Raw genomic sequence first — 13,474 nt, forward strand, 5'->3', positions numbered from 1 at the left:
GCGCTTGCCAGGCAGGCGCTGTGCCACTGAGCTAAATCCCCAGCCCGAGGCATACTTTTAAAGTAAAAAACAAAACAGTTTTTTAGCTTATTGTGTTCTAGAAGTGTTCATTATCTAAATGTAGCCCACTGACCTGACTTTAGGGATCGGCATCCTCCTATATCGGCCATGTCCTATACCTATATCTATAACGATGCAATTACAAGGATGCCAGTGACTTTTATCTCTTTTCATGTTCTCGCAGTGTAATCCTTAAAGTCATCCCTACTGGAGAGGGAGCTTCGATCCTTTGCAGCCTGAGAGGAAACATGTTTTCAGCCTCCTGTGCCACCACTCAGATACGGGAACTGAGATTTCCTATGCTGGGCGTGGTGACCCCCATTTGTAATCCCAGAAATCTGGGAAGCTGAGGCAGAAAGATTACAAGGTCCAGTCCAGCCCGGGCAATTTGGTGATTTAGTGAGATCCTCCCCCCTCAATTTCCAGTACCTTGAAAACTCACATTAATTGTATTAACCTCCATTGGCTTTTCACGTTTTTGGCAGGGGGGTACCAGGAATTGAACTCAGGAGCTTGAGCTTGCCAGGAAGGCGCTTATGCCACTGAGCTAAATCCCCAGTCCAGCTTTTCACTGTTTTGACCATAGATACTGGTCTATGGTATATAGACCATATGGTGAGGCAGCATGTGAGAATTGAGTACTATGCTGAGACACTGGTTTTGGCAGAGAAGGTACCAGTAAGTTACTTAAAGAGTCTTTTTTTTTCTTTTTTTTTTGAGACAGGGTTTTACTATGTAGTTCAGGCTGGCCTTGAACTCACCATGTAGGGCAGGCTGCCCTCAAACTCGCAGCAATCTTCCTGCTGTCTCTCAAGAGGCTGAGGTGAGGCATCCAGGCATGGTGGCCCACGCCTGTAATCCCAGCACTCAGGAGGCTGAGGCAGGAGGATCATTTCGAGTTCAAGACCAGCCTGGGCTACAAAGTGAGCTCAAGGCCAGCCTGAACTGCATAGCCAAACCCTGTCTCAGAAAGATAAGTCAGTCAATCAATGAATCAATCAAGAGGGTGAAGCAGATCATCTTGAGTTTGGGACCAGCCTGGATTACATCGGGAGGCCCTCTTTCAAAAACAAAACCAAAAAGAGTAATCCAGCCGGTGTGGTGGTCCATGCCTGTAATCCCAGCACTTGGAAGCCTAGAGCAGGAGGATCACAGCAAGTTTGAGGCCAACCTGGGCTACAAAATGAACTCAAGACCATCCTGAACTGCATAGTGAGACCCTATATAAAAAAAAAAAAAAAAACAATTTCACTTAGGAATGCACAGTAGTGACTGATACTTTAAATAGGCATCAATCACTTTGGGTGGGGGACCAAAACCTCCTTTATGCACCCCTTCCAGGAAAGTCCTTGTCTGTGCCATGTGCCCTTGTTACATGATTTGCTTCCCCATTTGATCCCCATTTGATCAGTGTTATCCTAAGCAACTATAGTTGTTGTCATCTTACTGGTTCACTATAGTTTTGTCCCACCTCATATCCACCTTGAGACTTCCTATTGGACCAATATTACTTAAGCAACTATACCTGTAATCTTATTAATTAACTATAGTTCTGTCGCATTTGAACCTGCCTCACCTCATGGCTTTGCTCAATAAAATACCCTTAAGAAGTAGGGTTGGTGGACAGCCTATGTTTTGGGCCCCTTTCTGTCTCTCTCAGACAGAAACTATCTCTCTATAAATTCTTCCTACTCTTAAAAAATAAACAATCCTGTTGGTCTACTGCATGTATGTATGTCATTGTTGACAGAAATATTATGTGTTGTGTAGTGGATTGACAACTGGTGGGCATCTTGTAACACCCAGCTGAACTGAGTAAGCGTGATGCTGGGTGTGGGAGATCCACCTGAGGACTGTTGCCAGCAGCATAAGAGGCAAAACTGGAGAAGAAGAAGAGAGACTGTTGGGAGCTGAGATGAGGGTGTTGGGAGCTGGTAGAAGCTGTAAAGAGCTGTTGGTTTTCTCAGAGGATCTTGTCATGCTGGCTTTCCTGATGAACTCAGCTCTTCTCATCCTCTGAGGAGCTTGGGACTTCGTTGTCACTGAGAATGGCTTCAGTTCACTTTGGGGGAGCTCTGACTCTTGGCTCCAGAGGGGAAGATGGTGCTTGGGACCTCACTGTTGGTGAGGATGGCCATAGTACCTTTCAAGGGAGCTGTGGTTCTTACTTTACGCGTTTCCTGGCTCCAGTGCAGATCCCTCAGCCTGATAGCACAGATCCTTCATCCTGCTGGCACAAACTTTCTAGATTCCACCACCGATCTTTGGGCCTTGCCAGCACAGATCTGTGAAACAAGCCTGCATGAGACATTGTTACGGGCTCTGGGCCTCCAGTTGGACTCGTGAGAGGCATTGTTATGAGCTCTAGGTCTTCAGCTGGACTCACGCAGGACATTTCTGTGGGATCCAGGCCCTCAGCTAGATTACTTGGTCTATAGTGTGTGGACAGATTTCCTGCACTCTCTTGTATATGATTCTTTGGATGACTATTATACATAATCTTATAAAATATGTGTCCTGTATTATATTGTTCACCTTGCAAATGACCCCAACCCAACACATGGTGTGTGACTAAATTTGTGTGTGTGAGAATAAGTTTGTTCATTTGTTTCTGAATGAACATTTCATACATAGAGCTCATTTCTAGAGGATAACACACTTCCATGAGGGTCAAGGATATAGCTCAGCAGCACAGCACCTGCCTGGTAAGCGTGAGGTTGTGAGTTTGATTACCAGTACCAAAAAAAATCTTCCATGAAAACTTCTGGTTTTTTTGTTGTTAAATTACTCCTAGTATATGGTTTCACTTAACGACGACCAATTCTTGATCTTGATGTGGTAGTATATGCCTGTGACCCGAGCCCCAGGAAGGCTGAGGCAGGAAGGAAGCTGTGAGTTCAAGACCAGCCTGAGCTATGTACAGAGACCCTGTTCTTGTTTTTTGAGACAGGGTCTTGCTCTGTAGTTCAGGCTGGCCTTGAACTCACCTCGTAGTCCAGGCTGGTCTCAAACTTGTGGCGATCCTCCTGCCTCACCCTTCTGAGTGCTGGGATTACAGGTATGCACCATCACACCCAGCTCTGGGACTGATTGTTTTGATAAAACTATCAGACCATTCCATGTTTAGTGCATATATGTTCAAAAGTAAACTGGGTGTGATGGTTCATGCCTACAGTCTTAGCACTTGAGGAGCTGAAGCAGAAGGATCACTGCCTGAGTTCCAGGCCAGCCTGGCTACATAGTGAGTTGAAGGCCAGTGTGGTCTTCATAGTGAGATCCTGTCTCAGACAAAAATTCATTCATTAATTAAACATTTTAAACTGGGCATATAGGTGCTTTCTTGTAATCCCTGCACTATGGGAGACTGAGGCAGGAGGATCTTAAATGCAAGCCAGCCTGGGCAGTTTAGTGATTTATTGAGACCCTCCTTCAAAAATAGAAAGGGTGAGAGATGCAGCTCAGTGTGGAGCCCCTGTTTTCCCCAGTGCTTCAGGAAAATAGTAAAAACTTAGTTTGCTTCTATTATAGCTATATCTAGATGTCCCCCCAAAACTTCATATGCTCACAGGCAGGGCTTTTGGAAGGAGACTGGCTTATGGGTGTGCCACTGGATTATAGGCGCAATAACTAGATTAGTCCATTGATAGTTTAGTGTGGGTGGTTGTGGGTGACAGGCTTGTAGCCTGGATGGAATATAAGGGTAAGGAAGGCTGCCGCTCCTGCCTACCATGTCGCCCTCCCTTCCCTGGAGTCAGCTAACCACAGACTGAAACCTGTACACAGGAGTTAAATAAGCCTTTTCTCCTTTAACTTGTGGGGTTAGGTATGTTCTAGCAAGGAGAAAGTAGTAAGACAACGGCATTTTTCATTTTCCATCTCTTTTTTAAGACAGTCTTGCTTGTGTCTCAGGCTGGCTTTGAACTTAGGATCCTCCCATCTCAGCCCCCAAGAGCTGGGAGTGCCAGGATTTCAGGTGTGTACCACCACTCCCAGGTTTGTTTTTCATTTCTTTTATTTATTTAATTTTTTTTTTTTTTTTTTGGTACCAGGAATCAAACTCAGGACCTTGCGCTTGCCAGGCAGGCACTTATGCCACTGAGCTATATCCCCGGCCCTTCATTTCTTTTAAAATGAGGTTGTAAACCATACAAGCGGGAAGTAACCTTATGGCTAGAACATTAGACTTGGAGTCAGAAGACCTCTCTGATCAAGAATTAACTTCTAAAAATTAAAAATTAAAAGAGAATTAACTTCTTCAGGTGAGCTATATGACTTTGGACAGTTTACAAAACCTCAGTTTTTAAAATCTGAATCATTAAGCTGGGCATGGTAGCACACGCCTGTCATCTCAGTACTTGGGAGGCTGAGGCAAAGGATTGATTCCGAGTTCGTGTTGGGACTACACGGTGAGTTCAAGGCAGCCTGCATTACATAGTGAGACCCTGTCTAAAAGAAAAAAAGTCTGAAAAAAAAAAAGAAAAGAAAAAGGTCTGGATGGATCAGATATTACCCAATTGCAGCATACATTACCTTTGATTGCTAAATAAGTGTAAGAGATGGCATTCACTAGATTTTAGACATGCCCATTTGATTTTTGTTTTGATTTCCATTTTAAGCCTTAAATTTAGCTCCAAGTACTTTTTCCAAGAATCTTACTCCATAATGCGCCTACCACAGCGCCTGGTGACTGCGAAGTGTAATTGCACACACTGCACTGTGAACTGGGGTGTGGGCTCCAAGGGTAACCAGGATGGCCGCCTTAGACGACATTAGCTACTTTAGAGAAGACAGAGCTTTTGAGCATGTGGAAAGTGACTATGATAGCCTGTTTGCATCACTGAGGTGAATGTAATTGGAACACAGTAAAGCTTTAATGTATGGTCTGTTTTGGGGTTTTGTTTGTTTGTTTTGTTTTGTTGAAACAAGGTCTCTGCTATGTAGCTCAGGCTGGCCTCAACTTGTGATCTTCCTGCCTCAGCTTCCTGAGTGCTGAGATTACAGGCATGCACCACCATGCCCGGCATCTGGGGGTTTTAATATGTATAAACATCCACAAAGCTATTACTCTCAAAGGATTTTTTGTGCCCTTTTAGTATATGTACTGAGGAAGCGAGCACTTTGTGCCCTGTTAAAATCCTTTCTGGCTGGGTGTGGTGGCGCACACCTGTAATCCCAGCACCCTGGAGGCTGAGGCAGGAGGATTGCTGTGAGTTTGAGGCCAACCTGAGCTACAAAGTGAGCTCAAGTCCAGCCTGAACTGCATAGCGAGACCCTGTCTCAAAAAGACAAAAAAAATCCTTTCTGTCCCCACCTGCTGTTCTCCTATACCTCCGCAACCACTGATCACTTTCTATGACAGTGGGTGAGTTTGCATTTGCTAGAATTTTATAGAGATGTATCTTTTTGGTCTGGTTTCCTCTACTCTGTATAATTATTTTGAGATTCACTGATGTTGTATCACTAACTCCAGACTAACAGTTTTTGATGTTACTGATTGTGTTGGTATCTCTTGTTTGTCCTGTTTGACAGATGTGCGAGGGGCAGCTTGAGGAATGACACTGTCAGATGTGAAAGCTCGTGTGAGGGTGGCTTCTGCCAGGCCCACCACAGAATGGCTTCCCGGGGGAAATGGTTAGCCTGGCTTAGTTACCTCAACTCTGTGTGGTATTGAACAGAAAATGCTCAGTGACAGGCACTGATTCCTGGTGTTCAGAGTATGTGGGGAGGAATTTAATGAAAATCTGCGTTGTTGGAGTGTTGCTTTGTCTCGCTTCTGATTTTTAATCTTCCATCTGTACCTTTTTCTTGGAAGTATTTGCCTGTTTTATGGTCTAAGTTTAAACTAGATATTCAGAGTTCTGAACAATACAGCAGAAGTGTATTGTAGTGTACCTTGTAAAGTGAGTAGTAATTTTGAGTACCAATATTTTCTCTCTACAGGGTAAGGATCTGTGCGGTGTTTTCTCTCTAGGTATTCAGTGTCTTTCTAGACTGTTGACCATTTCTAAGGCACAGAGCAGAACTATTTCAGATCTGCACTGTGCAAAAATAAACGTAGGGTGAACAGCAGCTGGTAAGATCTTTTAGGAGTTCAAGAAACAGAACCATATATCCTGAAGTCTGTTTCCTTTCTTTTCTTTTTCCTTTTTTTTTTTTTTTCTTGAGACAGGGTCTCACTGCAGTTCAGGCTGGCTTTGAGCTCACTGTGTAACCCAGGTTGGCCTCAAACTCACAATGATCCTCCTGCCTCAGCCTTCTGGGTGCTAGGATTACAGGCATGCATCACCACATCTGGCTCTGAAGTCTGTTTCTTGAAGAGGGAAAGGAATGTGATACTGGAAGGGGAGGAAAAATATAAATCAGATTCTTGTTTTGTTTTTGTCTTTTTGAGAGAGTCTCGCTATACAGTTCAGGCTGGCCTTGAACTCACTTTGTAGCCCAGGCTGGTATCAAACTCACGACAATCCTCCTGCCTCAGCCTCCTGAGTGCTGGGATTACAGGCATGTGCACCATGCCTGGCATAAATCAGATCTTATGTGTCGGTATCCTCTCTGCAGATCTGACAGGAGTTTGATGTACTGATTGAGGCCATGCTGGACGCTCCTTATAAAAAGGAGGAGGTGATAGTCCCTGCACCACCCTTAGAATTGGATGATAAGAGCATGGTTGCGGATCCTCAGTCTGAACACTGTGAGTCCTCTTTCCCTGGTTGTTCTTTGTGTCCAGTGACTGTGTGTGAAAAGCGCAGTCTTAGTAAGCTTGCGGGGACCTGTACTCAAGGACTGCACTTTTAGAGGGGGCCCTGAAAACCTGGGGTGGGCACAGAATGTGGTGGTGGTAACATGTGCTTTCCTGGTAACTGAGTCAGTAAACAGTCCCTGTACCTCAGACTAGGGCCAGTGTCCTAATTCTCCTGGAAAATAATGTCAGTGGAGCACATGTTGGGTAGCTGACATTTGATATCAAAGTCTGTCATTCTTTTTTTTTTTTTTTTTTTTTTTTTGTCTTTTTGAGACAGGATCTTGCTATGCAGTTCAGGTTGGCCTTGAGCTCACTTTGTAGCCCAGGCTGGTTTCAAACTCACAACGATCCTCCTGCCTCAGCCTCCCGAGTGCTGGGATTACAGACATGCGCCACCACACCTGGCCCAAAGTCTGTCATTCTGATTACTTCCTTTTGGGTAGTTTCCTTGCTTCCTCTGTTATTCCCTTTGTTAAAGAGCTGGGTGCTGCCACGCATGATGGCCTGTAAAGGCTGCAAGAGGTTGGACATGGTGGCTCATGCCTATAATCCCAGTACTTGGGAGGCTGAGGCAGGAGGATTGCTGCAAGTTTGAGGCCAGGCTGGGCTACAGAGTGTGTTCAAGGCCATCCTGAACTATATAGTAAAACTTTGTCTCAAGAAAAAAAGCACACAAGAAGTTGTTTCTGTGTATAGCCGTAGTTGACACCAGGATGGACACCAAGAAGTCGTAGGAGCCAAAGTCATGATCATCTGCAGCGAGCCAGAAGCTGAAGATGGAACCGTTGTCATAATGATGAACCATGAAGTCAAGACTGGCATCGTGAGGACCGTGTGTGCTATGGGAGTCCTCCACTTGCCACTGGGTATCACCTTTTTCTTATATCACTCTTTTTTTTAATCTTCTTAAATTTTTTTATTTCAATGATCAAAAGAATTCAGCCAATGAAATCTATAATGATTGAAACCAGACATACCCCTCTACAGAATATTGCTGTTAGTTTCTTTTTTATTTTTTTATTTTTTTATTTTTTTTATTGGTCTTTTTTTTTGTTTTTCTCCAGTACCGGGAACCGAACTCACAACCTTGCGCTTGCCAGGCAGGTGCTTTGCTGCTGAGCTAAATCCCCAGCCCCCCCCCCTTTTTTTTTTAAATTTTAAAGAAAAAGAAACAAAAAGCAAAAAACAAGAAACAAAATTCCAAAACAATATGATAGTAAGGTAACAATGGTTAACACACGGCATATGTTTTCTTTAAATTAGTCACTCAGAATACGAGATATCAGCATTTAATTGTCCAAATAATATTAGCACAAACCTATCTTTTCAATGAACTGAGAGAAATTAGTAGTATAACTATTTTAACTATCTTTTGTATATATATATTTTTTTCTTTTGTTTTTCCCTTGTTTCTTTTTTTCCACTCCCCTAAACCAGTTTCTCTTTCCTTTGCTAATATCACTCTTCTATTTTAATCTGCTGGAAAAAAAAATGTACTATGGATCCTGCCTGAGGGTACTGACTGTGATAGGTAGGTACTCAGTCATTGGAGGGGTGGTACAGGTTGAGTACCCTGTATCTGAAATGCTTGGGACCAGAAGTGTTTTGGAGTTGTGGTTCTCAGACTTTGGAATATTTGCACATACATAGTAAGATACCTTGGGGGTGGGGCCCAAGTCTAAGCACAAAATTCCATTTATGTTGTTAGTGTGCCTTTGGTGTTTTGTTTTTGTTTTTGTTTTTATGTGTGTGTGTGTGTGGGTGTGTATGTGTATGTGTATGGGTGTTTAATTTTTTGAGACAGGATCTGGCAGTGTAGTCCAGGCTGGCCTTGAACTTGTGGCAGTTCTCCTGCTTCAGCCTAAGTGCTGGGATCACAGACATGTCCCATCAGGCCCAACAGTTTGCTTTTGTCCTGGCTGCAACTGCAGGTTTTGTATTTTCTCCTTGTGGGTCGTGTTGACATAGCACAGTTTTGGATTTTGTGGCATTTCAGGTTCGGGGTGCTCAGCCTGTGCTCAGCTCACTTGTGAGAAGCAGCAGACCAGTGTGAGAAAAGTTCCCTTCATTTCCCTGTTGCTCAGGCACAGTGAGAGTCCTCGTTTCAGAGAGAAGGGCTGGTTAATGTGAGCACCGCGTGGGGACCGGGGTCGGGGGTCGGGGGCGGTATGCGAGGCGCTCGGCTGAGGCCGACCGCAGGGAAGTGGAGCCCGGAGCCCACAGGTAATCTGAGCCCCGAGGAGTGAGACGCCCGCTGCTTTCTGCATGCAGTTAGCAGCCCGTATTTGGCATTGAGACCTGGAGGACTTTTTTTCAGCTGTTGGCAAGGTAACCTTCTCACCTTGGTTTTCTTCTGAGTAGCCTGGCTTCTGTCTCTCATTATGCCCAACTCAGGGCTTCGTTTGTGCCCTGGGGCAGGTTCGCCATGTGCGTTTCATCTCAGATCGGAACTCATATCGCTCTAAAGGCGTGGCCTGTGTGGAATTCTGTGAAATCCAGTCTGTGCGCTGGCCATTGGTCTGACTGCAGTAGCTGCTGGGAGCCTGTCATCGCACAGGCCTCACAGTGAGCAGGTTGGGAAAGGGACGCAGTACAAGACCGCCAGGTGGGGAGGAACATGGAACATGACCGTCATATATTTCCTCCTTCCACAGGCAGAGAAGGACTTACTGGCAGCCAGGACCAACAACCTGCGGAGGGTAGTGGTGGGCTGATGCGTCCCTGTGTGGACTGCTTGCACTCGGTAGCACTGAGGACATACTCCGCGGCATCTGTGAGCCCTTCAGCAAAGTGAGTAGGAAAGGAAAGCAAGTTTGGTGTGGTGGCACATACCTGTAACCCCAGCTACTCTAGAGGCTGAGGCAGGAGGGTTGTTAGTTCTAGTCCATCCTGGGCAATTTAGTGAGACCCTGTCTCAAAAAAATACAAAATAAAAGGGGCTGGGATTGTAGCTCAGTGTGAAACCCCTGGGTTCAAGCCCCAGTACTACCAAAAAAATAAAAAAAAAAAGTGAGAGAAGCCTCTAAAGGGCATTGGAAAAGGTGGAGGGTGACAACCTCTGTTCTGTCTGGCTGTGATGAACTCACCACACGTGGGTCCAGCCCGTGAAACTCAGGCTGCATCTGTTCATGCTACTCAGCAGGTAAATAAGACATCATGAAGTCAGATAAGACCTCAGCCAGGTGTCGCAGAGCACATCTGTAACCCCAGACCTTGGGAGGCTGAAGCAGGAGAAATGCTTTGAGTTTGACAAAGCTACATAGTGAGACACTGTCTCACCAAAAATAAATAAATAAACAGATACATAAAATAAGAGGGCTGGGGATTTAGCTCAGCAGCACAGTGCCAAATAAAATTTACAGCTGGGTGTACTGGTGCACACCTGTAATCCCAGCACTTAGGAGGCTGAGGCAAGAGGATTGCCACAAGTGTGAGGCCAGCCTGCACTACATAACAAGACTGTATTGCAAAAAAAATAAAAAAAATAAAAAAATAAACAACAACAAAAAAGCACTAAAATTTACAATGAATTAAAAATCCAGGAGTGGGCCAGGGATATCATTCAGGGGCACAGTGCCTGTCTGGCAAGCGTAAGGTCCTGAGTTCAATTCCCAGTGCCAAAATAAGCAAATAAATAAATAAATAAAATCCAGGAGCTTTGGCTTTCAGCCTACCTTACTTTCATTTCATATGCCCATTTGTAAAACAACCTTTCAGCCTAGATCCGCTGTAGATGACAGACTTTATGCATTACATGATCCATAGTGGAGCTAGAAGATCAAAAAGTGAATGCATGTATAAGACTCTGGTGCCAAAAAAAAAAAAGAAAAGAAGAAAAGTAAAGTGAATCCATTGGTTGGTCCTTTTCAGGGAACCATTTGGGGCAGTGGGCTCTTAGGTCGCATGCTGTGGGAAAGAAGTTTGTACTGTGGTGAGCACGAACCTTTCCTGGGAGAGTAAGACTAGGAGGTGCTCAGTGGGGCTTTGAGAGCACACAGCCTGGGTTTCTCATAGTTCTCAGCCTCTGAGTGTGCCCGGCAGGCCCTGGAACAACTGAATGGCTTTGAACTTGCTGGTCAACTGTGAGAGTTGGTCACGTGACTGAGCAGTTAGATGGTGGCACAGACATCACTTTTCCTGATGGGGACCAGGAGCTGGATCTTGGATCAACAGGTGGATGTTTGCGGCTTGTCTTGTTTACTTTTCTATCGCTGAGATAAAATACCTGATGCCCAAAATTAAGGAAGGAAAGGTTTATTTAGCTCACAGTCTGCAGAGGTTTCAGTCCATACTTGGCTGGCTCCCAGGCAGAGTGGCACATGGCAGAGAGCAACAGTTCAAGGTGGAGGAAGATAGCAAAAGCAGCAAGAGCAAAAGGGAGGAGCTGTGGCAAGCAGCCTCTTTCCCTCCCTTACATTGTATGCAGACTATCCGCTGCAGGGCAGGTGTAGCACTCATATCCATTATCCCAACATTGGACCATGAATCAATCATAAACTCTAGAAGTCCACCCCATGACTGCATATGGCTTTGGGGGACACCCAGACACAAACCATAACATGGCTCATGGCTAAACTGGCAGAAGGTAAGGTAGCTACTCAGTGAGACATATGGAGTTAGGGCTGGGGAGTATAGCTCAGTACTAGAGCCTCTTACCCAGTATGCCTAAGACCCTTGGTCTTATCCCCAACATTGCAAACCCCCAAAAACATAGGGTTGAATTGTCAATCAAAGATTGGGACTTAACTTCACCTTTGTTTCTTCTTTTAGGCTCTGGAATTCAGCTGTCAACCACAGCTTCAGCCGCCCAGGCTGCTGCCTTGCAACTGAACGGGGCGGTTCCCTTGGGAGCTTGGAAGCCAGTGGCTCTGACTGATAGACTTAAATTGGGAGAGGGAGGTGGTGTTTGGGCTTGGGAAGAGGGAGTGCTCTGCTCACTCAGCTACTCCGTTCTTTGTTCTAGCTCAGAGTCCAGCCTGGGCCTCACCTCACAGGCAGTTGCATCCCTGTGCTTCCATCTCTGCAGCTTTTTCACTCCCGACCATGTGAGTCTCAGGCCCTGGTTTATTCTAGTGTCTGGCTTTCTTGTGGCTTCCATTTACCCTTTTCCTTGCCAGAGGTAAATCAGTGGCACAGCACCCTGCCTCCCTGTGCCTGTGAATCCTGCTGCTTGCTTCTTCATATCTACACTGCTCCTGCCTGACTTCCGTTTTGTGGACCAAGCCGTCCTGAGGACAAGGACATTGACTGCAGGAATTGGGGCCACTCAGAAATGAAGAAAGCTGCTGCCCGTACCGCTTTGGGAATGGACTGGTTCAGCAAAGCCCCCAGCTGGAGAGATCAGGATCCACACCTACACTGAGTACCAAGATGACTTTCCTGCCCTTTCCCACCAAGTCTCAGTGATTCCTGGCTCCGCCCCCACTGGGAAGGCCAAGGGGCATTAACACATGGGTTAACCTCTCTCCATTCCCTGTACCCTCACCTGTAACCTGTTATAGGAAACGTGGTGGACCTCTAGATCCGGAAGACCCTGGAGTCCAGGGTGTGCACCAGCGCTGGCTTTCGGCTGCAAGGACCCTGGAAGATCACGTGAACATGTGCACGTGGAGCCTGCCTTAGGCCTCAGTTTGGTGCAGCTGAAGGGCAAGAACTGCTACTGCAGGCTCAGGCTCTTGCTGGGAGGAGTAGGGAACATCTGTCTTGCGAGGCAGCTGGGATGCCTCAGGGGCTTTTGGAGTTCAGGAAAAGAAGGTGAGGCACCTTTCCAGTCTCTTCATCTTCCTTTGCGTACCCCCCAGCTCCTCCCGTTGGCTTAGGCTGGGAGGATGGCGCGGGTGCTGATGCTCCTCACTTCTTCCTGTGTGCCTCCACTGTGGCCTCACCCCCAGTGGTTAAAGCCCCTCCTACCCCTACCTGGGCATGTGTGAGCCCTTCTCACTGGGTTTTATACCCTGTGTTGTACATATAAATAAATATATAAACTTTGTACAGGGGGCTGGGGATTTAGCGCAGTGGTACAGCGCCTGCCTGGCAAGTGCAAGGTCGTGAGTTTGATTCCTGGTGCCGGAGAAAAACCAAAAAAAAATTTAAAAATAAAATAAATAAACTTTGTACAAAAGCCCAGCCCTGTGTTGTGGTGGCTGCTGTCTATGTGGTCTGAGTCAGTTGGTATGTCTGTATAATGTTAATTTCTGAGCCAAAATCATGGTGGTTCTAGGGAAATAAAATATATATATATAATACCATTGTATTTTGTTTTAAAATTTAGAAAGCAAAATGGAGCTGAATATGGTGGAAAATACCTGTAGTCCTAGGACTCTGGGAGGCTGACGCAGGAGGACTGCAAGCCCAAGCTCAGCCAGGGCAACTTAGTGAGCTCTGTTCTCCAAAAGAGATGTAACTCATCTCAGTATGTATTGGGGGTGGGAGACAGCTCACACCTCGATGGAATTCCCCGCCTGTGTCTGCATTACGCTCTCTGCTGCTTGCTTTCCTCCGTGTAGTGTCATCTTAAGTGCCTCTCCCTACCTACCTGCCCACCAGATTTCCAGTCTCTTGCTCTATGCTTGAGGACAAATCTTAGCTTTCCACCAGATGGCAGTGTGACTAGCACATCCTATACCTTTTTCTAGTGGTGTTCTGTGATCTTGAGGAGCTTAAGTACCAGAG

At 45.8% G+C, this 13,474-nt stretch overlaps 1 protein-coding gene across 1 annotated transcript; it reads left to right on the plus strand.

The window, feature by feature from the left end:
• The first annotated feature begins 4,810 nt into the window (after window positions 1-4,810).
• On the plus strand, window positions 4,811-12,835 carry Rbm23 (RNA binding motif protein 23). The gene is given in 11 exon segments (XM_013510245.1): window positions 4,811-4,902; window positions 7,612-7,668; window positions 8,895-9,056; window positions 9,058-9,130; window positions 9,221-9,319; window positions 9,457-9,493; window positions 9,496-9,540; window positions 9,543-9,592; window positions 10,844-10,880; window positions 10,883-10,975; window positions 11,573-12,835. Coding segments are annotated over 11 exon segments (1,098 nt in total). The 3' UTR covers window positions 11,926-12,835.
• The last annotated feature ends 639 nt before the right edge of the window (window positions 12,836-13,474 follow it).

This window comes from Chinchilla lanigera, unplaced genomic scaffold (genome assembly GCF_000276665.1).
Source record: "Chinchilla lanigera isolate Chin_1 unplaced genomic scaffold, ChiLan1.0 scaffold00008, whole genome shotgun sequence".
NCBI classification, from domain to species: domain Eukaryota; kingdom Metazoa; phylum Chordata; class Mammalia; order Rodentia; family Chinchillidae; genus Chinchilla; species Chinchilla lanigera.